General features: G+C 39.7%; 1 protein-coding gene across 3 annotated transcripts in view; it reads right to left on the bottom strand.

The window, feature by feature from the left end:
- The window catches only part of PDE8B (phosphodiesterase 8B), a 49,103-nt gene extending 26,598 nt beyond the window's left edge, over nt 1-22,505 (bottom strand). The window contains exons 1-5 of one of the 3 annotated variants that reach the window (XM_039352803.1): nt 20,872-22,505; nt 9,666-9,725; nt 5,449-5,639; nt 3,182-3,241; nt 1,643-1,700 (exon numbers count right to left, since the gene is read on the bottom strand). In XM_039352803.1, the coding sequence (XP_039208737.1) occupies nt 1,643-1,700; nt 3,182-3,241; nt 5,449-5,639; nt 9,666-9,725; nt 20,872-21,705 (1,203 nt within the window). In that variant the 5' untranslated portion in view covers nt 21,706-22,505. Of the gene's footprint in view, nt 1-1,642; nt 1,701-3,181; nt 3,242-5,448; nt 5,640-9,665; nt 9,726-20,557; nt 20,809-20,871 lie in introns of those variants that run through there. The other 2 variants (XM_039352804.1, XM_039352805.1) reach the window with 2 other exon arrangements.
- Nucleotides 22,506-27,110: the final 4,605 nt, after the last annotated feature.

The following is a 27,110-nucleotide window of genomic DNA, read 5'->3' as shown; positions in this document are numbered from 1 at the left end:
TTTTCTTCTCTCTATCCCTAAGGTTGTCCTATAGGCCTTCATAATACCTCCTGATTCTCTCTTAATTTATCTTCCTTCCAGCTGCAGTTTCTTCACTACTTCTTATCTTACTGGGAAATTTCCTAAGTCTTAGTCTCTTTTCTATTTCCCTTCCACTATATCAGCTCTTTTCCAGATAGCTCATAAATGTATCTGATGAATAAAGATGGCTAATGGCTGGAGAGAATGTTTCCTGCCAAAGCATTCTCAAAACAAAAACAAAAACAAACCAATTTAGAGAGAAAAATAGTGGTGTATGTAATCATAAGTCTCATCAGAGTAGTTTGTACACATAAGTATGTGAGGGGAGAGGTCAACAAATATATCAGTAATTATAGTTTTAGATTACATCATATGGAGCCAATAAATCCAATATTTTTGCAGGACCATATGGCATACTACAAAAACAGGAAGATACATATAGCAAGGAGGCATGCTAAAAAGATGGAACTAAAAAATTAGAACAGAGGCTGATTTTTAAAAGTAACATCAATTACATAAAGGCTAACTAAAGCTTTGTTGTTTCAGAAAAAAAACAACAGAATGTAGGCTTAATGGAACAAACCTCACCTATCAAGATGTTCCAAAAACAGAGAACTAAGTAAAATAATACATCTTCAAGAATGAAATTGAGCAAGAAATCTGAGGTTTAAATTATTTAGCGGTAATCCTCAACTTACAACCATTAGTTTAGTTACTATTCCAAGTTACAACACTGATAAAAAAGTGACTTATGATTGGTCCTCTCACATTTACAACTGTTGCAGCATCCCCAAGGTCACATGATCAAAATTTGGATGCTTAGCAACTAGCACGTATTTATGATGGTGGCAGCATCCTAGGGACATGTCATTGCCATTTGCAACCCTCCCAGCAATGTTCTAACAAGCTAAGTCAAGCCAGATTTGCTTAATGACCATGTGATTCACTTAAAACAGCAGTGATTCATTTAATAACCATGGCAAAAAGGTAATAAAACTGGACATAAGTCACTTAATAACCGTCTTGTTTAGTAACAGAAGCTGTAATCCTAAGTCAATGATTCCCCATGTGGCATATTTTTTAAAAATATTTTTTTTAAAAAAAACAATTCTGAAATCTGCCTCTTTTACATAGTCCAACAAGCTGCTAGGAAAGATATGATCCTCCCTCCTAACCCACCACCCAGCCTTGTTTTCTCTTTACATAGTGACTGTGAAGGCAACATGCCAACCAATTCCTTGGTTTCTTTTCCAATCAGCAGTCAGTGGCTGTGCTGCACCAGCAAATATACAGTGTGAGGCAGTTATAGATGATTTATGTGATCCCTTTAGAGAACCTTATTTTCAAACTGAACATCCTTTTCTTGGTTTCTTTTACAGGAAATCATGCCCAGGCTTGTAGAAATGTATTTGTCGGTATCTTTTCACCTCCTTATATCTAGCCAGCAATAATACGTCTATAACTTAGCTGTTTATTTATGAACTAAAATGTGGAGGAGCTGAAGGAGCCACAGTTGTCACATGCAACAAATGCTTGCATGGCAACATGAGTGTTATGTTGACATGAAGTTTGATAAATCAATTGTTTATAGCCTAAGCAATCTACAATAAATGTAACATACCCTATTAAATCCTGAACGGAGAAGTGGGAGAACAGAAGCTTCTTCCTGACCTGCAGATCTACAGAAATACAAAATATATTATCAGTCAATAGAGTCAATGTATATGGTTGTTAAGAGTTGGCACCAACCTGATGGCACAGAATCAATCGTTCAAGAGACTGAAAAATCCTCTTTTTGTGGCTGTATTCGGGGAGGTTAAGGTCTCTATGGACTACAGAAGGAATAACAGAACTGTAGTAACATCATCAGAGAGAACAAGATTGAAATGCTTGTTTTTTCTTTCCTTGATATTTAAAAAAAATTCAGAATAGGTGTGTCAGGCCTTTGTTTTTGTTTTTTGTTTTAAAGTCACATGAAAAACTCTACATTTGCTGCCAAATTTTGCAAAGATCATTCTGAAAGCTCTGGAGGCCTCAGGAAAAAACATGAGGATATGGAGAGACACCATTCCTTATTGCCAAAGAAACAGTCATGTTGAACTCACAAATAATAAATCATGATGGATATATTTACTATTGTTCTTTCAGTTTCCCAACTATTATGAATTTTATAGAATTTGGTCTTTTTATGTGTTGCTGAAAAATTCAAGCGAAGCTGTAGTTTGCATGGTGTTTGATGGTAAAACTTCGTGGCGCAGTGGTTAGAATGTGGTACTGCAGGCTACTTCTGCTGACTCCCGGCTGCCAGCAGTTCGGCAGTTTGAATCTCACCGGCTCAAGGTTGACTTAGCCTTTCATCCTCCAGGGTCAGTAAAATGAGGACCCAGATTGTTGGGGGCAATAGGCTGACTTTGTGAACCGCTTAGAGAGGGCTGTAAAGCACTGTGAAGCGGTATATAAGTCTAAGTCCTATTGGTATTGCTAAAAGATTTGAACTCATCACTTAGAACCACTGTGAGAAACTTTGCTGCAAGAGTGAGCTTGAGCTTCATTTGCTTTGATCTCAGTTCACGTGCAAGTCTCCTTCCAGGAGCAATCATGGCATGTCCTACTTGTTTCTGAATGAAATTTCAATCATGTAATGTTTTATATGTTAAAAGAATCTTCTGATGGTGCTGATCATTTTCTAGGCTAAGAAAAAAATTTGAATTTCAATGACACATCGAGAATGGAAGTCCAGAAAGTAGTACCTTTGGCTAGAACAAAGCTAGGTTTTATTACGTTTACATTTAATTAAAATCAATGTAATTATATTTGAGAGCTATAGCTCCTTCTGTCTCATTAACCATTGCAATATTTGGTGGTCTTCAGTGGACACCACAGGTTTTACAGAGTTGTATGCAGCTGTGAGGCCTCAGCTGAGCCTCTGACATTTACTAAGATGTTCATGACAAACTGCTACTTATTCCTTTCAATATAGCTTTTTATTATAATGTTCTACTAAAACTGTCTTTTGTGAAAATGGGAGCTTGAATCAATCACAAAACGCTACACGTTAGTCCACAGTATCATGAAGTTGGATGCAAAGATACTTTATTCACTATATAACTATAACCATTAAAAAAAGTATATAAATAAGCATACATCCCCAAATACTTACATTTGTAAGGTAACAGCTATTATCACAGTATGTTCAGCAGGTTTTGTAGCACGAATTGACCTGGAATGAAGAAAGTTCAGGCCATATTTGATTAAACAATTTTATTAACAAAAATTTACCAACTACATATTAAGATGGGATGCATAATTATTTGAATCTCTCTCTCTCTCTCTCTCTCTCTCTCTCTCTCTCTCTCTCTCTCTCCACAGTGTCTCATTGTTCTATTTTATGAAAGGCCAGACCTAAGTTGCTAAAAAAAAAAAGCAAGATGAAACAATAAATTTTCTGCTAAACTGAAACAAATTCTTGACAAGCAACATGGGATCACATAGAACCAATATACTAAAAGCATGTCTGCAGTTATACAGGCTAATAAGAAGAGAGTCCCTATTAAACTTACATTTTGAATTCTAAATAAATGATATTGGCTGAAACTCTCCCTTATTAGAACTTTAGAAGGATATTATCTCAGAAGTAATTGAACTGTGACATTATATGGACCATATGGATGGTGGTCAGCAGTCAGAGAAGGAATATTGGTTGTTCAAAGCCTATCATAGCAGTTTTGGTTTCTAAAAATCTGGCAAGAACAAGGTTCTACAACAGCTCATACTGACTGATTATTCATTTATCCCACTCAGCTTATAATAACAAAACAGTGACTTTTTTGTGACAAGATCCTGAATATGGGACCACGTGTCTTTTCCCAAGAAAAGCAATATCAGCCTCATTTTCATCATTCTTCTGCTGTACCCTGAAAAGCTTGAGGCTCAAGATTTTTTACACATGTGTTTAATGCTGAAGATACAAGTTTTAGATAGAGCTTAGATACAGTGTTAAAGCAAAACATCTATTGTCTCTTTTGCAGTATATGAAGTGGAACAACAAATTACATGTTTGTGTATACTTCAGAACTTAGTTTCTAAATTAGAATCTGGAAAAATCTTTAATTATGCTCCTTTATGCCAGTCCAGCTGACTGTTGCCAATCAGACTCACAAAGCATTTTTCCTAGCCAGATTTGACACATTATCTTCAGCTATTAAATATTATAAGATCCACTGTTTTGAACTTTTTTGCCACTATGGTTCTCATGCAACAGAGGATGTAGGCCCTGTCTTATTATTTTGCAGTTTTTACAGAGATGTATGAACCATATTAAACATGCCCCTTCTAAAAGACTTTTCTGGCATAGACAATGAAATATAGATCTCATTCCTCCTATCCCATTGTCAGATCAATATTACATATTTCACAGACAAATTGTGTTTAGCAGTCATGAAAATACACTGTTGGATTTGCCATAGCATAGCAGAATAACTACCAAATATTTGAAACTATTCAGATTACTAATGATGCCAGTGCTATAAATAACATGTGCCGCAATCCAGGGTCCAGAGATAAAAACCTGAATCTCTTTATCTTTTATCAACAGATTAGTGCAATTTTTCTCTCTCCCCATAAGTGAATTATTTGATTTTACTCTCAGGTTTAATTTTTTATCTTATTTTTGTTGTATTTGCATATGTTTCATCCAACTGCTCAGAGATCATCAATAAAATGTACTTCTGTTGTTTATATAGGAATCAAATTTCATAAATGCCTTAATGGATGGATTTTGGAGGATCAGATCATTGACTACATTGCTGTGTAACTATCTGCAATATAAATTCATCTGACCCAACCATCACTAAAAGTGGTCAGAGCAACCCAGTTTAGTCATCATAATCTTTACTTTCTCAGCAGGACTCCTGATCTTATTTTTGTTTTATAGAGAGCCATCTCTCAGGCATGTCTTTTATTCCACTGTATGCTTGTCATTGGAAAAAGAACAAGGAAGAAATGCCATAGTTTCATAGGATTCTGGCATATGAAAACATCTTCCTAGGATCTTCACAGAGTGGAAAATTGCTATGACTCCATGATCAAAGCCCTGCTGCTTCTTCATATATGTTGCACATGTGACACATGTAAAAAGGGCGCAGCATTTTAATTGTGTAATTACAGCTATCACCTTGATTTTTTTAAACCTCTTTCTCACGAATGCCCCAGAGAATTGATAAATCCTTCTCCTTAAAATCTAACTTTTTATATTCCAGAGATTTCACACACTGATTTCATATGAAAGAACATCTCATCATATGACAATCCTGCTCAATTGTCCAGAAACAATTTTTGCCACTGAAGTTAGGAAGTGAATATAGAAATTGCATAATAGTATTTTCCTACACTGCCGGGATCATATGAAATACAAGAATAAGTAATTACCTACAGATGGCTTCTGCATCAAAGTGTCTGGAGTTTCGATAATCTATGACAATTATTTCATGATGTTTATCAAGAAAGCATTCAAATGCTGATTCTGGTGTCCGAGCAATGTTACACCTATACCCAGCTTTATTACAAGCCCACCAGAATCCATCACTCTGTTTGTCTTCTTTTGCAAAGATTAGCAATACCTATAAAATACAGAAAATTGTTTAAAATTACTATGCATTTAAAACAAAAATTTTGGTCTATGACAAAAATAAAATAAAAATACAATTAAAGTCATTTCTTTCACTGTACAGTTTACCCAGTAATCTTTAGTATATATACATATATACATATATACTCTGACATAAGGTTTACTGTAGAGGAAGAAAGACACAATTCTCTTGCCTTCTTAGATGTTTCCATCCACCGTCAACCAGATGGATACCTACATACGAAGGTATTCCGTAAACCAACCCACACGGATAGAATCCTCCATTACCAGAGTAATCATCCTGTTTCCCATAAAATCAGCTGCATTAAAACGTTATTTAAACGCGTTGACTCCCACTGCAGCACGGATGAATATAAGAAAGAAGAGAGGAGACACCTCTTCCGTACGTGCATATGTAACGGTTATCCATTAAAATTTATCAAACGACATTGTACAACTTTCCAGCACCAGACCACCCAACGAAGAAGGGATTCCCCCCTACAAAAAACACACATCTCCCTCCCATACATAAGTAACATCTCAGAGGCCACAGCCAGACTACTAGCACCCCATGGTATAGAAGTAGCTCACAAACCTAATCAAACCCTACGATCAAAATTATGCGTCCAAAGGACCTCCTACCTACCATGGAGAAATCTGCTATTGTTTATAAGATCAACTGCAAAAACTGCGAAGGCAACTATGTGGGAGAAACAGCCAAATGCTTAAAAACTCGCCTCCACGAACACAAACTGGCCATAAAACGAGGCGAACCACACTCACAACTTTGGATGCATATGGCACAACAAGGCCATCAGTTTGACTTCAATAACACCCTTATCGTAGCCACGATAAGGAGGTTGGCTGCTAAAAGAAGCCTGGTTCTCGAATAACAACTCAATCAATCGTCACATTGACTTGCACCCAGCACAACAAGCGCTACGAAAATGGAACTCAAACCATCATCCTTTATATCACAAACCTTACAATCAACATCCACAACGTTCTAAACCAGGAGCTACACCTCCTCCCCACCAGAAACAATCTGATATAGACTACCCAAAAACCTCCCAACAACATCAAGGGGAAACCACACCCCCTTTAATTGGAGAAAACAACAATAATGACCTTGGAGCGCTTAAGAAATTTGAGGATAGAACCACTAAATTTAGCACTACCCATAATAATAATAAAAGTGAATATCCCATACAGAGAGGGGAGAAAAAACATGTGATGACGACCCGTTCGCTTGATAAAAGGGAAAGTAACATGAGCAAGGAATCTGCCCAAATACCAACAGACTTTTGCTCACAGAAATGGGGGGGATTTAACTTGAATATTGACCTACGAGGGGAGATGAGCATGGAGGACACCATGATGGAAGAGGATGATTCAAACATTGAAAAATACCACATCCAGTTGATGCTTGTACATGCGAGCAAAGATAAATACGGGAACACGCAGCAGAGGAAAGATGTTAAATTGCAGCCGATGAAGCCCCGCCTCCATGGTAGGATACACAATGACATCAAACTAAATCCCCCCGCTGCAATGAGAGCCAGTGCTGCCAGGAGAGGGCAGAACATAGCTCTAACAATACCCCCTGAGATCGACGGAGATGTGAACACAAGTGCTCGAGAGAACGACAGAAGAAATCTTTACTCCAATTCCCCCTCCCACCTATCAGCTGTTCAGCAGGGAATGCTGGCACGGTCTAGGAACCAAGCGCAGACGTCTATGGAACCCGTTTAAACCACCTTGTTAGAAACGGTCTCTCAGCCCTGAAGATGTTGGGGAGTGTTCCCAACGAAAGCTTGGCAACCTTTTAATATAGTAAAATACTTTAATTAAAGTATTTTAACTTTAAACTCTCCTGGTGAACGCGCTTTATTCATTCCATTTATACATATATACATATGTATATATATATATACATATATATACACAAACCAGAAGCCAGACCACAGCTGCATCATTAGCCACTTTAAACCCCTCCAATCCATACATGAAGCAAACTGACACCCACCATGAAGATGAGGCACGACCACGAACGCGAAGCCAAAAATTAGCAATGCAGCTCACCATTTTAAACCCCCCGGCAACTCAGACTAACCTGAGCACAACAAAGCCCCCACCCAAACAGAACACTCCCCCAGCCAATCAGAACACAGCCAACCCCCCAGCCAATCAGAGCACAGCCAAGCTCCTAACCAATCAGAACACACCTCCATCCAATAAGAACACAGCCAAGCTCTCATCCAATCAGTTCATACCCCCATGGGTAGTTAAAAGGAGGAAACAGCTACAACCACACATTGCTCCTAGAAGCACAAAGCTGAAAGCACCAGCCTGAAGATGACGAATGAGACTTCGTCGAAACGTCGCCAAGACACTTCCAATTTGACGTGGGAGAAAACCTGAATAACCAAAGACCTACATACATATATACATATATACAAATACCCGCGAAAACCTCAGAAAACAAGTATACATATATACATATATATATGTATGTCTTTGATTATTCGGGTTTTCTCCTACGTCAAATTGGAAGTGTCTTGGCGACGTTTCGATGAAGTCCCATTCGTCATATTCAGGCTGGTGTTTTTGGCTTCTTGTTTCTAGGAGCAATGTGTGATTGTAGCTGTTTCTTTTAACTGCTAGTGGGGGTATAAACTGATGGATGGGAGCTTGGCTGTGTTCTGATTGGGTGGAGGTGTGTTCTGATTGATTAGGGGTTTGGCTGTGCTCTGATTGGATGGGGGGTTGGCTGTGCTCTGATTGGATGGGAGAGTGTTCTGTTTGGGTGGGGGGTTTGTTGTGCTCAGTTTAGTCTGAGTTGCAGAGGGATTTTAGATGGTGAGCTGCATTGCTGTTGTTTGGCTTCGCATTCGTGGTCGTGCCTCATCTTCATGGTGGGTGTCAGTTTGCTTCATGTATGGATTGGAGAGGTTTAAAGTGGCTAATGATGCAGCTGTGGTCTGGCTTCTGGTTTGTGGTCGTGACTTATCATCGGTGTGGGTTTGGGTTTGCTTTTTGCGTGGATGTATGGTGGTGACATCTTGTGTGGTTTTCATGAGTGTGGGTCTGGTGTCATTCTTTGTGTTAGGGACTCATTTGTCAATAAGGGCGAGTTTCCAAATGGCTGGTAGGTGGGAGGTATCATCTCGTTTAGTCATGCTATGTAGGCGTTTTTCTATCTCAATGGCTTCTCTGATTATTCTGTTATTAAAGTGTTCAGTTCTGGTGATAGTTCTGGTCTTTTTAAAGTCAATTTCATGTCCTGTGGCTTTAAGGTGTTGGACCAGGGAAGAAGTTGGTTCCTCTTTTTTGACTGAGTTCTTATGTTCTTCAATGCGTGCACTTATTCTTCTGTTGGTTTGTCCGATGTATGTGGTGGGACAAGCGGTGCATGGGATTTCATATACTCCTTGATTTTCTAACACCAGTCTGAAGATGACAAATGGAACTTCATCGAAATGTCGCCAAGACATTTCCAATTTGACATGGGAGAAAACCCAAATAACCAAAGATCTACATACAAACAAAGACCTACATATCCTCAGAGCCCCCAGGGACACATTCACTTTTCAAAAGCAAGAAATAAAAAACTGTTTTAAACATGTGTACATATTTGAATGTTATTTTTGCTTTTAAATACATAAGCTTTATATTGTTGAAGGGATGTGCATGGGCTTATGAATATATCTGTAAAGTTTCTATTCTTAACTATGTCCATTTCACTTCTATTAATGTCATCATTGGTCCAGAAGATAATATGCCAGTACCTCCTCCTTTCAGTTCAGTGAATATAATTATGCTACATCTAGACTATCTATCAGTAGACTTCCTTCAACTTTCAGGAAATACCTCCCAAGTATCTTTAAAGGATTCTGTTTGATTCAAAGTAAAGAAGTTCCCTACAAAACTTTTTTTTTTTTTTGGAAATGTAGCACTTAATATTTATTGGTAAAGTAAGACAGTTAGATTTTTTATTGTCAAATAAGAGAAGTCCTACCTGAATAGGATCTTGTGTCAATCTCATAGGTCCAATTTCTGTCTCAGTAGTTGAAGCCTGCTTTTTAAAAAAAGCAATATGTAAGACTTTGTTTTGTCCCATTGTGAGTCTATAATATTAATGGCATTTCATTGCAATTATTAAATTAATGCATCAAAAATAATTTTTATTCCAAAGACATGAAGCACCACTATAGTACATCATTTTGACTCTAGATTAGGCATATCAAACTCATGACATCACGTGATGTCGCGCAACGTATCGGAACTTTTTCCCCATTGCCGGCAATGGGGTGGGCACTGTTTTGGCATGATGCATCTGGCCTGTGGGCTGGCAGTTTGACATGCCTGCTTTAGATGATTAAAGGAGTCCATCCTTTGGAAAGTTCATATAGCTGCTTCAGAAGCTTCTTCCAATTATTTGCACAATTGTATATTTAGACAGATAACATTTTTGTTATCACTGCCTATGAAGTGAGGTTACTAGGCACGGACATGCTTGCATTCAAGAACAGTTATATGAGCTTTAGATGAGCTTGCCCTGCCACAGACATCATACCAGATAGCTTCATTATTGCCAAGTAATAAAGAACTGCCTGAAAAAAAAGGTGGTAGGAGTCATTTATATAGGGATTTATGAGATAACCAGAACTTTTAATTGCAATCAGAAACTTTAATGAAATCTTTAATGAAAAGAAAGACTAGCAGTGACATGACAGCAGTGTTCCAATATCTAAGGAGCTGCTACAAAGAAGAGGGGCCCAACCTATTCTTCAAAGCATCTGAAGGCAGAACAAGAAGCAATGGATGGAAACTAATCAAGGAGAGAATCAATCTAGAACTAAGGAGAAATTTCTTGACAATTAGAACAATTAATCCATGGAACAACCTGACTCCAGAAGTTGTGGGTGCTCCAATGCTGGAGGTTCTTAAGAAAAGATTGGACAACCATTTGTCTGAAATGGTATAGGGTTTCTTGCTTGAGCAGGGGGTTGAACTAGAAGAACTCCAAGGTCCCTCCCAATTTTGTTATTCTGTTGAACTTATTAGAAACATGTACAAAAGTGTTGTGATGTGACTGTAGCAGCTGTCACTGGCCAGGAACTGGGTGGACCAATTTTAGTTTCCAAGTGGTCTTCATGACAGCCCCAAGTAAAGCACACCACATTAAGCACTGCTTTATGATAAGGGCATGAGTCACTGTTCCCAGGACATGGATTCACCTGATCCACTCCTTCAGTATGAATCTAGTTCACCTGAGCTATTTTGGTTGCTGGAAAAATAAAATAATTTTAGTGAAGAGAATTTGAAAAATGCTTTTATGACTGTTTTTTATATGGTGAAATCATTCCACTTTTATTGGAGTAAGTATTCCGTTGTTGGGAACACTTCCAAAAACAGTTTCCCAGAAAAACACATCAAGAAATAATGCTCAACATGAATCTTATGTTTTCCTGATGATCTGCCTCATTGATGCTTCTTTAGTGGTATCCAACATAAACTAAACTGTTTATTCTAACATTAATAGGCTGTTCAATTAGCCCAACTAAAACTCTCATATTGAGTTATACCATAAGCATAATACAAAATGTATGTACATTTCATTAACACTGTCAGTAATATGTAGCTCATTTACATTAATTATAGCTTATAAAAACTGTGTCTGCACTGCACAATAGAGTGCTACAAAGCTGTCAATGTACCATGATAATTTTTGCTCAGCAAGTTAAATTAGTATTATTGTAAAATTCCTGTGCCAATTTTTCCTTTAAAGACAGACTTGGCTGACTTATTTGAATTTTTTTTAAAGCAAAGCTTTATAACAAGTACTCCAAATAGCTATTCTCAACATGGTGCATGCGTTTAAAGGTAGATATTTTAAATGCAACCATATAATTTTTATTATTGCAGATTGGGGTGATGTGATGGGAGTGATATCCAAGCATAACAACATGGAAAAGGCTATAATTAAACAGACTTTTTTCATGATAATGTGTGCTGCATAAGGTATCTCAGAAGTTCTCCTTCTTGAGATACTCTCTGTCTCTTATAGAATTTGATTCCTATAAACAAAAAATAAAATTTGAACATATAAGCATGCCAATTAAGTACTCCCTCTTTTTCTTTTAAAAAAAGCCCACATTTTAATATCTAATTCCAACTTATGTCTTAGGGTGGGGGCTCTTTTATGCCTTCAAGTCAGTGTTGACATCTGGTGACTACAATTTTCTTCGTAAAGTTTTTGGATGTGATTTGCTGTTGTCTCCTTCCTAGGAGAGAAAGCATCTGGCCCAAGGTCACCCAATTGGCTTTGTGCCTAAGAAGGGACTAGAACTCCATGTCACCAGGTTTCTGGCCTTAATCACTGCACCAACCTAGCTCTCTATTATTTCATTTAGAATTACCAGCTCTGGGGTGGTAAAAATCTGGACAACCACTAAATGGCAAAGAAATAGAGGTTCTTAATTCTTTCCTGTCATTTTAGTGGTTCCTTTTATTTCCACCACCCAAATCTCTTAGCCCTGATCTAGTTAACCTTTAAATAAGCATTGATTTGTTTTTTGGATTTGTACTTTGATCTTTTTTTGTTTCTTTCACATACCTCAGAATGACAAAACAAGCATCATGTTGTGATGAAAGCAACATCCCTTGCATATGTTTGCAGTGCTAACACATCTGTATAAGAAGGACAGAACTTGTATTGTATGGCCATGATAGTTGTTTTGTCATCTACCTCATTCTGGCCACCCCTGCAAGCAACCATGGCAAGGTATATGTTACGTGAGCACAAAATCTCAAATTCCTGCCATTTTCCAGGAGGAAAAACTCCTCCCTGACATCCTAGAAAGATGCTGCCCATCGCTACTGATGATGGTGGAATAGAAATCTGATCTCAGAGTAAGGCAATTCTAAATTTTCTATTAGCTATCCAATTATCTGTTCCTAAGATGTAGCCAAATAGTATCATGACATCCCTTGCTACTGATTCATCCATTCCTGCTAAAAAATTTAGAACAAAGAATTGTGAAAGCATTTAGAAGCTAATGACACAGTGAATAACAAACTGTTTCATTTTCATAACTGATTTAAGAGTTTTGATATCTTTTCTGTGCAGAGACTTCAAAATATTACACGAATAGCTTCTTATGACTGCAGAATCATTTCTAAAACAATTGTTCTTACTGATTTATTGGAAGTTCTATGTTTTTTTTTCTTCAAGACTACAATTTTCTGGACACTAGAACTACTCCACTTTTGTACAGTACCAGGGAAACTAGACATCGTGCTCTAATGTCATTGTGGCATTCAGTAGTGCTGCATGACTTGTCAGAAGTATATAGCCTATATTATTCATGACAGAACTAGTAATGAGATTCACCAATGTTTCTCCTTCATTGCCATGCCATTGTGCAAGCTTCTAAGAGCCAAACTAGATGTGACAGTGGATGTTGTATAATGCACGAATGACATACCAGATTTAATAACCAAAGGGGTATGTTGGTTTATTTCATCACTGACAACACAAGGCCATTCTCCAAAGCTGAGGGCAATGGTGGTGTTAAAGACACTTCTATAATTGCTGCCTGAGGAGGCTCTTTTTATTCTCCCAAAAGGCTGTCAGGGATACCCTGATAGGAACAAAAAGACTTTGAATGACGTCAGCAGGAATTAAAAGCTCAGTTAACCTCTGGGGTACTGAGGTATTACTCCAACTGACAGATTCTGGGACCACGTACTGCATGCCTGCAGAATATTTATCCTTGAGCTCTGTATTCTATTTTTGGCACTAACATTATGCTCTCCTGAGGGGTTTCTCTTCTGAGAGAGAAGAAAAGCAAGGAATTCAGCCCAAGATACATCTACAGATCTACAACCTCCAGGGGAATAACTGCTTTAATTATTCAAAAAGAAGTGCTTCATATGGTCATATCCATTCCTGCACATTGAATTCATGGTTTTTCCAAGGCTCTGCATGGTTTTCGTGCTAAAAAAATTCACACAGGTGAATTTCTAGTTGTCAGTGAAACTATTAAATAGTTCAAAGCTACAGAATCTCAGTAATTCCATCCCTCTTTTGGAGAATACTGTAGTGATATTGTCCAAAGTACAATAACTTTGTCCTCAGAAATTTTCCTGTAGCGAAAGGATTGTGCACACCAGGAACATTACTATTGCACAGAAAAACTTAGCTCTTCCAAAAACCCTTAATTATAATTATGGAGAGAAAGTGCCTGGTAGCCAGTATTAAGTAATCCAGGCTAAATTTGCAAAGAAGATGATGTTTGATTGCTCTTTGGAAGTGGTTTCAAAAAATTGTCACATCATTCAGAACATGAGTGCAATTTGTAAGTTTAATTTTATAACAAATCTTGGACCTGGATTTCAAATACTCATGTGCTCATTTTGGATTGTTATAATGCACTGAGCAAGCATATTCAGACTGCTGAATGTTTAATGTATATTTCTTCTCATTTCAGCTATCATTTGTAAAGTATCATTTTAAGCTCTCTTCAATATTAAAAAGAAACCTTTATTCTGCAAAGTAAGAAGTATTAGCCAAACTTAGAAATCCTTCAAGAAATTTCTTTTGCTGTGATCAAATTATCTCATTTTAGTTGTGATGTTATTATAGAAAAGAATGCATTAGCATAAAATGGCATGTTCTTCTTAGCTCATCTTAGATTACAATAAAACAGGGCCAATTTTCAGACTGTTCTTTGCCCAACATTGTTGTTATACAAATGACTTTAATATAAGAACAAAAGGGGAAAAAATTGTTCCTCTTTCTCCTTAAGAAAAGTACATTCCTAATTTAAGTTATATAACTAATAGCTGAATATATTCACAATGAAAATAACTGACAGCTCTGAAATTCTACTAGAAGCCTTATTTATGGAAATTTCTTAGAAAGTCTTCTCCATTATCTTGAAAGCAAAATGGGATGAGCAAAGCAGTGATTTGTAATCTTTAGTATCCCAAATCTCCCCTCTTTTTTGAGGTCTCCAGAGTTCTGAGACCATTGTTAGAAATCAGGGGTATGACCTCCCCACAGGCGGTTCTTCAAAATTTGTGGAAGAGAACACAATAAGGACATATATAACACAGTACATTGGCTTCATTGCCCTGTTTACTGCTGCCCTCTTATTCTTAGTACACTTGACCACAGAATAGTTTATAAAAAGTTTATCCAGTAACTCAGTGGAGCTGGCTAGTAGAATCCCATCAATTTTTAAGAGTTATGCACCCATTTAGCCTAACACTAATGTGTTCTGTCTATAAAAGATGAATTTATATTAAACTATAATTAAACAGTAATAATAAATCACTATCAAGTTCCTGTGTTGCTTAAAGCTGCTAGCATAACTCTTATGATTCTACTAGCCAGCTCCACTGAGTTACTCTATGATTGACAGGTCTGTATCCAGATAGTACCATATCTCAACGTAATTATGGATTGACTTGAAGGAATCTCACAGAAGACAGATGGCCCTTAACTTGCAAATATAGACCATGAGATTACTGGTTCTTTACAAAGTGACTGATCTTTAAATATAGAGAGAGGCGAGAAAAACATAAAATATGAAAGGGAGGTGTTTGCATTGTCACTCTTCTTTTAAAAGATGCAATACTCTCTTTCAACTTTTGCAGAATGTAATAGTTGAGGGGGAAAACTTAACGAATTATGTCAAGAGAATATAGCAAATTGCAACCTGACATTTCTATTTTGCAAAGCATTTGAATTTGCATCCATCTAATCAATGGTTTTATGCTTAGTTGAACTATTATGAATATATATGCTCTCATATTTATTTGTAGTAGAATATGAGAGGTTCTTACCAATGATGGGTCATATGCTTTCGTCCGCTTACTTGCACAGTGGGAAAATAAGTAGATACAGTTCTGTGCATCAAGTTGCAACATTTTAACTAGATTTAGATGTTTCCATTTATGTGTTTATATACCGACTATATTTCTTAGCCATCTATTAAAACTCCATCTTTGCCAAGGTATTTATTTATTCATTCATATATATTATGGATCATTGTTTCTTCTGAAAGAATTGATATAATTTACCACACAAAAGGAAAAGAGATTATGTAACCAAATAAATCATACAAATCAACAACACATCCATAAAACAACAAATCAATGTTTAAGCAAACCTAAGAGTAAATCAGTTGAAATAAGTCAAATCCAGAACATAAATGCAACTTAACTACTATTATATAGCATGTATATTAATAACAAGAACTGTGAGCTAAAAGAATATATATATATTGTATATATCTATCTTGTAAAAAAATAAACAGATGGGACCAATCTTCCCTTGCCTGGGAGAGAATTCTATAGGGCACAGATCGGCAACCTGCGGCTCCGGAGCCGCATGCGGCTCTTTGAGCCTTCCCCTGTGGCTCCCAGCCTCCTCTGCCTTTGCAGAGAGAGACAGAGACAGAGAGAGGCAATTGCGCTTTTCTCTCTCTCTCTCTCTCTCTCTCTCTCTCTCTCTCTCTCTCTGTGTTTGTGTTTTTTTTTTGTGTGTGTGTATGTGTAAAAGAGAGTGCACTCACAGTGTTCTCCAAGGAGCTGAAAAGCTTACTGGGAGGAGCCCCTCCCTTTCCTGCGTCTCTGCAGGAAGCAGGAAGCAGGAAGGGTAGGAGAGAGCTAGCTAGCCCAGCTAGGCTGACTCAGGAATTCTGGGAGTTGAAGTCCATGAGTCATAAAAGAGACGAGGTTGCTTACCCCTGAGCTTGTTGGACAACAGCTTGAAGCTTGCCAGGTGAGCAGCAGATAGGAGGGAGGGAGAAAGAGAGAGAAAGAAAGAGAGGGAGGGAGGGAGAGAGAGAGAGAGAGAGAGAGAGAGAGGAAAGAGAGAGAGAGAAGAGAGAGAGAGAGAAAAAGACAGTGGGGGAAGAGGAGTGGCAGACCAAGGGCAGATAGAGAGGGGGAGGAGAGAGAGAGAGACAGAGAGAGAGAGAGAGACCCTTTTGACATCTAAAATGAAGATAACACTGCATATATCCTTTTTTTACCTGTGTGTGTATGTAATTTTATTCTCTTAAAGCATTCTCTTGGTGATCATTGTTTTAATAGTATGGATATTCCCAAGAGTCATATTTTTACTTTTATTTTAATGTGTGTGTGTGTGTGTATATATGTATGTGTGTGTGTGTGTGTGTGTGTGTGTGTGTATATATATATATATATATATATATATATATATATATATATATATATATATATCCATACACACACACACCTATAATAAAGGTAAAAAAGGATATAGGCAGTGTTATCTTCATTTCAGATATCAAAAGGGTTTTGCGGCTCCTGGTGTTTTGTTTTTGGTGGGAAATGGGTCCAAGTGGCTCTTTGAGTGTTTTGGGTTGCCTACCCCTACTATAGGGAATCAGAACAAAGAAATTACAAATAGGCAACTTTTTGATTTCTGAGAATCCCACTATTTCTCCCCCTCTCCCCAGCATAACTAAGTGCAGGTCATTATTTTATGTGGTCACTATACAGTCAGAAGCAGAATTATTTGTGCATATTCTTTTCTAGGAAGAAGGGAATGGAATGTTTCTGCTTATCCAAAACTTATCAGATGAGCTATTTATCCATGCTGCCATTATTTGACAATTTATTGCCAAATTTTAGTGCTTCATGACCAGTGGAGTTTCGGGCTGCAAAAGATTTGGAGATCACATGTAATCTATGAGCTCAGCAGTTGCTCTCCCAATCAGGAGCTGCCCTTAGCCTGAGCCTTAACCCTTGGCCAGCCTTAGCTTGCCTTTTACTAAGCAATCATGGGATTACCTCATAGAAATTATATTTGTTGCTTATAATCTCAATTCCTGCACATTAGGATTAATGTATAAGAATAAACAGTATGGTAAGTCTGTTCAGAAAAGGTACCAAACTACTGTAGAAAAGAAGTTCTGAGCCCCTCCAAATTTACATCCCTATATTCATTTTTTATTTCGTCCATATGTATGTCCATGGGTCAGGTATAGATGGTCCTTGATTTACAACCATTTGTTGAGTGACTGTTCGAAGTTACAACGGTGCTGAAAAAAATGACTTACAACCGGTCCTTGCACTTACAACTGTTGCAACATCCCTATGGTCACTTACTCAAAATTCAGATGCTTGGCAACCGGCATGTATTTATGACAATTGCAGTATCCCATTCATGTGATCATCATTCCCGATCAGCTTCTGACAAGCAAAATCCCTGGGGGAAGCTGGATTTGCTTAATGACTGCAGTGATTTGCTTAACAATCAAATCAAAAAAGGTTGTAAAATAAGATACTCACATAACACCACCTTGCTTAGGAATAGAAACTCTGGTCCTAATTGTAATTTATACCTGTAATTTATTTCAGTCCTCCAAGTATCATTTAAGAACCATCTAGTAAATGCTAATTCACCATGCTGGCTTTCTAAGAGACGTGGTGGCGCAGTGGTTAGAATGCAGTATAGCAGGCTAATTCTGCCGACTGTCCGCAGTTCGATTCTCACTGGGACCAGATTGTTGAGGGCAGTATGCTGACTCTGTAAATCGCTTAGAGAGGGCTCTAAAGCATTATGAAGCTGTATATAAGTGCTATTGCTATTGCTATTTTGTTAGCCTCTTCTTTCCTTTCTTTCAGTTCTACTCCAATATGTATTACAAACTATCCAATATGTATCTAACAAAAAAAATGTATTTTTTTAATGAAAATGCAATGGCTAGAAATTCCAAAGAAGCATATAAATGATGGACTCCTTATTTCTTAAAATTCCACCAAAGAGTTCCAAGAAATGAACAAGTTATCCTCATTTAAACATCAGAATAGAAGAAAGATGGGTTTAGAGCAGGGGTGTCAAACTCAATTTTACTGAGGGCCGCATCAGCATTGCAATTGCCCTTGAGGGGCTGGGTGAGTGTGGCCAAGGTGGGTGTGGCCTACTGGGTGGGTGTGGAGGGAGTGGATGTGATCTATTGTGTGGGCATGGCCAGCTCTACATTGTTCATGTCAATGGTGCCTGTGGGGCCCTGGGCAGGAGTGGGACAGATCTGAGGGTCTCTGGCAGAAGGGGGTGGGACCAAGGCAAGTGCCAAGGCATGGTCTACTGGAGGAGCCTCACTGTTCCTCTCAGGCCATGTTGGGGGAGGGCTGGATGGTGGTGCAGGCTGCCCGGAGCTTTGGGCAGCAGAGATCAAATGCCCAGCCTGGCCCTCGAGCACCCGTGGCACCAAGTCCAGACCCACTTCCCCAGAGGGGTGTCCAGCTGCACTTACCTCCTCCTCAAAGCTGCTGCTGCTGTGCTTGCTCTCCTTAGCCAGATTGTTCATGATGGGTACCAAGGCAAAGTCAGAGGGAGACTGAATATGTTTCAGCATAGATGGTCACCACAAAATTGTACATTGGCTCCCAGCCGGCTGGCCTGGGCCAGGGCCAAGGCAATGGGGGCTGTTCCCTCACTGTTTCCAGGATGGCTTCACGGGCCACATAAAACCACTTTCCGGGCCGCATCTAGCCCCCTGGGTCTTGTGTTTGACATGTCTGATTTAGAGTCAATAATTACTTCAGGTAAAATTACATGAAGAAGCATGGGCCCTATGTCAAGTTCTATATTCTAACCAAGAAAAAGGCAATAAGTCCAAATGTTTTGAATCCAACTCCAGTTGGGGCCAGCCAGCATGGTTAAGAGCACAAGGTTCACAAACTCTTCTGTGATCACTGTAGCAATCCTGTCAAACCCACTGGATTCCCACTCTTTAAGTATTCTTTGAGCATTGACTACTCACATCTGACAGTTTTCCAGGAACACTGAATGTGCTGCCTGCAGGAATTAGACAAATATTATCCTTCATCCCTGCCCCAGCTTAAATGGATTTATATATTTTCTGTTGTTAAGAAAATAAATGGACCAATAATTGACCTCCCTCTCTCAAGGGATATTTTATTTATTTATTGCTTTCATAAGGTGGTTCTGTTTTAACTTATGTTCCACGGTAGTATAGGTATGTTTAAATAAAAATGCATTTGGGATACATTCTGGTAGATAAAGCACATGGCTTAATAAAGGTAAAGACAATGAAGTTCCCAAAATGTACAGAACCTTAACCCTGAATTTCAACGTGATTCCCACCAGCCAATGTACAGGAGAGGACCTTGGCCAATGTGTTTGTACCTGACCAGGCAGGAAAAACCTGGAGAAGAAGGCATTGGGATGCCATGGCAACCACTGCACCCCATGTGCCTCTGCTGTAGCCTTTCTGATCGCCAACCTCATGTTTCCTCCCTTATCACCTTCTGTAGAGCACGGGAGGTTCTGCCCTGACAGACAAAGCAATATCATGTGGGAGACTAAACACACTGCATTTACTTTAGTCCCCTTGTCTCAATGTGGTTTTCATTCCTCATCTCCTGGGAAACAGATAAAAAGACTTCACTAAACAGCCCAAAGAAAGTTTTGGGTCAAGGGGCTCAAAGCACTTCATTTGTTCCTTTTTAGGATTCAAACAGCTTTTAAATCAGCCTTTCCCCAGCTGAAGCCAGATGTGTGGGGACTTGAGACTATGTCAAAAACAAAAGCTGCAACTGAACCCAATGAGAGAATCTTAGATGGGAGGAAACTGGACTAAATTATGAAAGGGGGTGTGAGATAAATTTGGCTGAAGAATTCAGGAGTGATTCTCTAGCTTGGCTGGTTATTTCAAATGGCTGACTCCTAACTGGGAGTTAAGGAGTACTGGAGAGGAAATGTGGGGAAAAGGTTTGCCCAAGTAAAGTTCTTCTGGGGAATAATGATAGTCCCACTAAGATAATTACTATTTTGACTATAGGGCCAGGTCTTAGTTAGAAATCTCTGTTACTGTAACTTCCTCAGAATGTCTCTGTTACCTGAAAGGGTGATCTCTGGTGGTGGTGGTGGCAGGGCAGAAAAACTCTTCCTTTTCTTCATCATGAGGTTCTTCCTCTTCAACCCAATCTCATGCCCTTCTGACTTTCCCCTCCAGATGCTCTCCTAATGTGTTGGACTACAGCTTCCATTATCCTCGTGTCAATCCCAGACTTACACCCCTGCATATCAGGGACGGATAATGACAGCTGTAGAGAGTCTGGTCCTACACAAAGGAGGGAACCAGATTGAGGAAGGCTGCTCCGTCTTCCAGCTGGAAAAGATCTGGATAGCGCCCAGCAGGGGCAGCCCTTACCTTGACGCTACTCTGGCTGATCTGGGTCTCCGCCTCGACGCCACAGCTGGGGTGGCCTCCGCTACTGCCCACCTCCCTGCGCGGGTAGGCCGGACAGTTCGGCGGCGGCAGCTGGCGACTCTGGTAGGCGAGCACCGAAGGGATAGAGTCGGCCGCGTCAGTCTTGATGAAGAGCCCGTGCAAGGTGGCGGCCGTTCCCTGCGAGACGGTGGTGGTCTGACGCGGCGAACTGGACTCGTCCGAGTCTCGGCAGTAGATCATGCCGCTCTGCGAGACGTGGATGCTGGGGGCGCAGCCCATCCCTCTGCCGCGCTGCCGCCTCGCCGCCCTCGCCCCGACCGAAGAAGCCGGCGGGGCCACACCAAGCCTCCCTCGCAGCTCTCGAGCTCTGCGGAACGCCGAGCCCAGCCGACCGGACCGAAGCCGGCAGCTCAGCCCAGAGCGGGAACATCGGCCGTCGGCCTTGGGAGGCAGCGGCGGCGGCGGCGGCAGCGGCGGCGATTGAGACTCGCCATTCCCTCCTCTCCGTCGGCGGAGGCTACGCGCTGCCCGACTCAGGGCGCAGGCAGCGGCTCTCGGGCGAGCCCCGCCGGTCCCCGCAGTGCTGCTTCCCTGCGGCGAGGGGGCCGCGTCCTTCCCCGCCGCCAGGCAGAGACGGGCAGCGCGAGTCCGCCGCGCTCCATGGTGAGGGCATCCCTCGCAGCCCCGCGTCAGGGAGGAGGCGGGGGCTGCCCTCCTGACGGAAATCTCGGAGCACGGCGGCCAGGCGCCCAACCCAGCCCGGCAGCCGCCGCTCCCCGCTCCCTCAGTTCGCCTTCCGGAATCGGTCGGCATCCTCCCGAGCTGCGCTTCGGCTTCCTCCTCTCCACCCGGACCCCTTTCACGAGTCTCGGGCGCCCAGCCGCCGTCCCTCCTATACTGGTCGTCCGCAGCCACTGCTTGCAGCGCATCGGGGCAGCCGTCCGTCCGTCCAGGCTGGGAATAAACCAAAGGAAACGGCGGGCAAGCTGAATGTGGGGGAAGGAGAGCGGGCCACACTCCTGCCCTTCAGCCCAGGAAGGGCGCGGTAGGATCAGCTGGGCTGCCTTCATCTTAGCCTTCCCTGCTAGCGTAGAAGAGGAAGAATTTTCGGCCAAAGTTTTGGTAGGAGGCCAAAATTATTGGACTGGGGCAGCAGCTGGCAACCCTCTGAACTGCTTCATCCACTGGGGAGAACATAGAATGCAACACTGTATGCAGTGAAAAAGGGCCTTCTCACTCCCGTTGAACAAAATTTACGCCCTTTCCCTGAGACAAATCCAGAGTTTTCTCCTTTGAATGCTGTTCCAAATTGGCCATTAGTTTGTTTTCTCCAAACTGCTTCAATGAGGACCTTTGGGCACTGAGTGGGCTTCAACAGGGACTCCATCTCTTCAAGCCTACCAGCCATCCTGTTATTTCTGGGTTATGAACTGTCCCCAAATCAAGGAATGTCTTTGAATATATACCTGGATAAGTAATGGGACTTTCTTATTACAAAAACTGCCTTCAAAAATAAAATATATGGATTAAACCAGGTGCCTAAACCTATTGAGCACAAGGGTAGTATTTCTTTACAAGGTCTATTTGAATCTTGGGTGCAATAACCAAGATTGTGTTTTTAACCTCAGCAACTTTAAGATGTGTGAACTTCAATCCCAGAATTCCCCAGAGTGCATGAATTCTGGGAGCTGAAAAGCATACAAGTAGTCCTCAATTTATGACCATAAATGAGCCCAAAATTTTTGTTGCTAAGTGAGACATTTGTTAAGTGAATTTTGCCCCATTTACAACCTTTTTGGCACATTTGTTAAGTGAATTACTGCAGTTATTAAGTTAGTAACATGGTTGTAAAATGTATCTGGTTTCTCCATTGACTTTGCTTGTCAGAAAGTTGCAAAAAATGATCACATGACCTGGGACACTGCAGTCATTATAAATATGAATCCGTTGCCAAGCATCTGAATTTTGATCACATGACCATGGAGATACCATAACAGTCATAAGTGTGGAAAAGGGTCATAAGTCACTTTTTTCAGTGCTATTGTAACTTTGACAGTCACTAAATGAACGGTTGTAAGTTGAGGACTACCTGTCCATCTTAAAGTTGCTGAGTTTGAGAAACTGAAATAATTGAAGCTGTGCAACCTCAAAAGGCAAAGAAATACAAAAATGTGTTTAACAATGAAATAAAACTCTGGGGCGGAGTCATAAAGCAAGGCAGTAGAGAGGTAAAATAAGTAAGATACGATTCCATATCTTTAGGGCTTTAAAATTTAAAGCCAGCACTGAGTTAAAAAATAGACTGGTAGCTGGTGAGAACTGATTTTACATAATCTGAATAGATAGATCCCACCAGAACCTTTGCAGCCACATTGTAGACCAGATGAAGCTACTGAACTATCTTCAAAAGTAGCACTACATGAAGAAATTGCTTTAAGCCTCATTACCATGGAAGCAGCAGCAATTTGCTTCAATAGCATTGGATTGCCTACCACTGCTATAAACCAAGAGGGCACAGCTATGACTTCAAAGCCCTATGGTTACTATGGGAAAGAAAGAAGAGATCCAGAGCCCCTCTAAACGTTGCTATTCAATTGTAATTATAAAAAAAATGAAATGATTACATATACATGGAGTAATATGTGCGTTTTTATCAATTTAATTTAATTTATTAAAAAATTGCCTTGGCCTCTGATATATCTCTTGAAGGTTAAATGTAGTTCTCAAACCAAAAAAGGTTATACATCCTTTATGTATCACTTAATTCATCTTTTATATTTGGCAACATAATTTACAAGTATGTTCTTTAGTTGTTTATTAGTCTTAGGTTTTTACATAAGTTTAGGGACACTTAGATATATAAGCTATGTATTCCTAATAAATGTATGAATGCAGCTAATCTTGACATACGTCTATAATAATGACAGGACATCAACACTTATTTAAAAAAGATATAGATGTAATAGTAAGCAACAAATAAATAAAAAGCAAACAACTCAAGATTGCATTCACAGGATTAATACAGATGTTTTCCATACTTTGGAAGACAATAATTCAGAGAAGGAAAACAAATTTGGAGTACTGTCATCCGCTTAACTGTCATCAGCCTTGTACTCTATATTTTCATTTTGAATTTTGATACGATGAAAATAATTCAGACAGAAGCTTTAAGAATAGTAATGCAAATCAATTCTAAGAAGACCTACTAAAATAACTGACCAAATTTAAAATCAAGAAAAAAAGGAGTCCTTGACAGATATGGGGTGAAAAAACTCAACAGTAATGGCCTACTACTGTTTCTGAGCAAGTGTGTCGAGCACAACTTGTGCATCACTAACACAATGTTCAGACTTGCAACAACCTGAATGCATCCCAGGTCCAAACACTGGTACGTACTTAACTATGTCAACACGACCTTAAAGATGTCACCATTACCTGGATTATATGAGGTGCTGACAGCTGGACAGATCACAGGCTGGGCTGGTCAATTCTCAACCTGCACAAAACCCGTTTATATTGTAAGCTACCAAGAACTACCAAAATTTAATTCATCTTTAGCAGACTGCAAGATCCAGTCCAAATCCAATTTTTACAAGATTACTTAATAAAAAAACTCTTTCATTTACTGCTTGTAGGAGCCTATTCTGAAAAGTGGACGCAGTTTAAAGACGTCATCATGTAAACTACAACAACTCTACTTGTATTGAAAACCTGGTCACACCCTGGTTTAACGAAAATCAAAAGACAATTTCAACAGCCTTCCAGGCCAAGAACAAGGCCTATGCAGACTGACAGAATGATCCATCATCTGTCTCAAAGAAAGAGAAGTTTAAACAGAACTTCAAGAAATGTAGAACAAATTATAGCAGAGAAAGGCTGAGCTGTTGGGGCTATGCAGACATGTGTGTCACCACAAAGTTACTCAGTGCCATAAAGCAGTTTATGGTCCTTCTAAATCAGGATGTTCCCTCTTTGCTGTCATCTGATGGGCCAAGCCTGACCAAAGACCAGGAAGGACTAAAAAACTGCTGGGCTGAACACTTTTCTAACCCACTCAGTAGACTATTCACAGTTGATCCTGATGTCTTAACAGCAGATTCTTCAGCAGCCAATCTTTTTTTTATTGATTTTTTTTTAATACAGTTCAAAAGTACTTGGGAAGTCACCCCCCCCCCCGAGAAGGAAATATTAAAAGGGCAGAAAAATATATTTCCTCAAAGGATCTTAAAGAGGCAGAAAAGCATGCCCAGTTTTCTTAATAGCCCCAAGTCTCCATCCCCCAAGCAGAAACCAGCTCTGTAGAAATGCAGATGTAAACCATTCAGGAAGGTTGAAGCTAGAAGATTAAGAAGACATAAACACCAAAAATCTACATACCCTACCCAAATTCTAAGACAGGAGATAATAGGATTAACCCACAGATGCCAAAGGGGCACACTCAGATACAGGAAATACAAAGCCTCAATCAGGAACAGGAAACAACCTCAAGAGCCCCAGAGGGTATAAAAACCCACTCCTTACATGTGCTCTCTCTCTCTTTTCTTCCAGAACAGTCTTTCTGTCTGGTTCTCCTCTTCAATAAACTGCAACCTTCTTTCTAAAGCATTCGCCATATTGTTTATTCCCAGCTTGGACTGAACCATGATGAAGACTTTTCCTTCCATGGTATTTATTCAACAAATGTGTTGTCTGAGTTTATCATTTATTAATACAAATTAAATTGCTAATCCCTTGTTCGTTTCTCCAGCCATTGATAGAATAAGTTCCAAGTTTGAAAATATTCTGTCTCTTCTTTTTCTTTCAACCTCAACGTAAGTCTGTCCATTTCTGCACAATCTAATGTTTTTTAATTATTTCTTCCTTTGGTGGTATTTCTTTCTTTTTCCAATGTTGTATGAATATGATTCTTGCCAAGTGCCTAATTTTTATCTCAATCTCCCACATATTAGTTCTTAACTCCCTTCTTCCCCAGTCTTCCTGGGATCTTCGCTTTGGAAATTATCCAATCTGGGGATTTATATTTCTAAGTCCACAGGAAGGAGAAATAAAAAACAGCCTCACCCAGATCTCAGCATGTTGTTGACAATCAGGTGTTCAGCGGCATGCCGCAGCATGCTACAGTTCTTTGTTTCTTTCCCAGTTGTCTATGACTTGGGCTGCCTGTATATTTACTGGCAGCCTTTCTCCTATCCGTTTGAAGAGGTTCCTCAGTTCATTGGGGCTGACTGCCATCAGCTCCAAGCTCCCAAGGCTTCCCTTCCTCTTTGTTGCCTCTCCAGGGCAACTTTCCGATCCTTTGGGGTGTGCAGACAGAGCGAAATCGGACTAGGAAATCAGAGCCCCGATTTCTTTCGCCTGTCTCGTTATGACACCAAACTGGAAGTTCTCAGCAGCCAATGTTGGTTGCCCTAGACCTGACTCCCTCTACTTATGAGATCAAGAAAGCAATCTAACAAATGAACTCAAATAACACAATAGGGCAGGATGGCTGCTGAGTCCTACAAAGCACCAGACCTAAAAATGTTACAGAAGTTTCAAGATATCATGAAAAAAACATTTGCTTCACAGAGGGGATTCCTGGCAACTTCATTCATTGAGGATCTCAATGGGAAGCAAATGAGATTGCAGAAACTACAGAGGTTTCTCATTGTTATCCAAATACCAAGAACCAAAAATCACTGTTGACAATACTCAGCCAAAAAGCGCAAAGAGAAATGTCGTTGGTAAAAGCAAAACATTTAGAAAATAATATTTTTATTTGTCTAGCTTGTTCTCTCTAGATCTGTTGTAGGGAAGTCACTCCTATCTTAGTAAATGTTCTCATATTTCCAAACTAAGCAAAAAAATAAATAAAAATAAAGATAGTTTAAGTGTCCTTTTCTCTTTTATTATAAGGAAGCACAGCTTCTTAGCAATGTTCATGGAACTTTCCACCACTAGAAAAAATATGTAAAAACATATAACAATGGATTATTGGAAGATTTCCTGTATAAAGTTAAAAAAGTGGACATGAGCTGAGACAGTAAATTAAAGGATCGCAGACTACAGCCCGAGATTGCACAATAAACAAAGCAATTGGCTACATAAACATTAAGCAGCTTATCTGTTGTTTTCAAAAACTTGTTATGAATGGTTGGTTTTACAGCCAGAAGCTGCAAGTGTAACATAGAAAATATATTAGAGAAAGAGAAACAAATTACTGTTGTGTCATCTTATAT

Source organism: Crotalus tigris, unplaced genomic scaffold, assembly GCF_016545835.1.
Source record: "Crotalus tigris isolate CLP2741 ecotype Arizona unplaced genomic scaffold, ASM1654583v1 scf7180000018484.1034840, whole genome shotgun sequence".
Taxonomy (NCBI): Eukaryota; Metazoa; Chordata; class Lepidosauria; order Squamata; family Viperidae; genus Crotalus; species Crotalus tigris.
The sequence above is the reverse complement of the archived record's forward strand: the minus strand, read 5'-3'. Positions and strand labels throughout refer to the sequence as shown.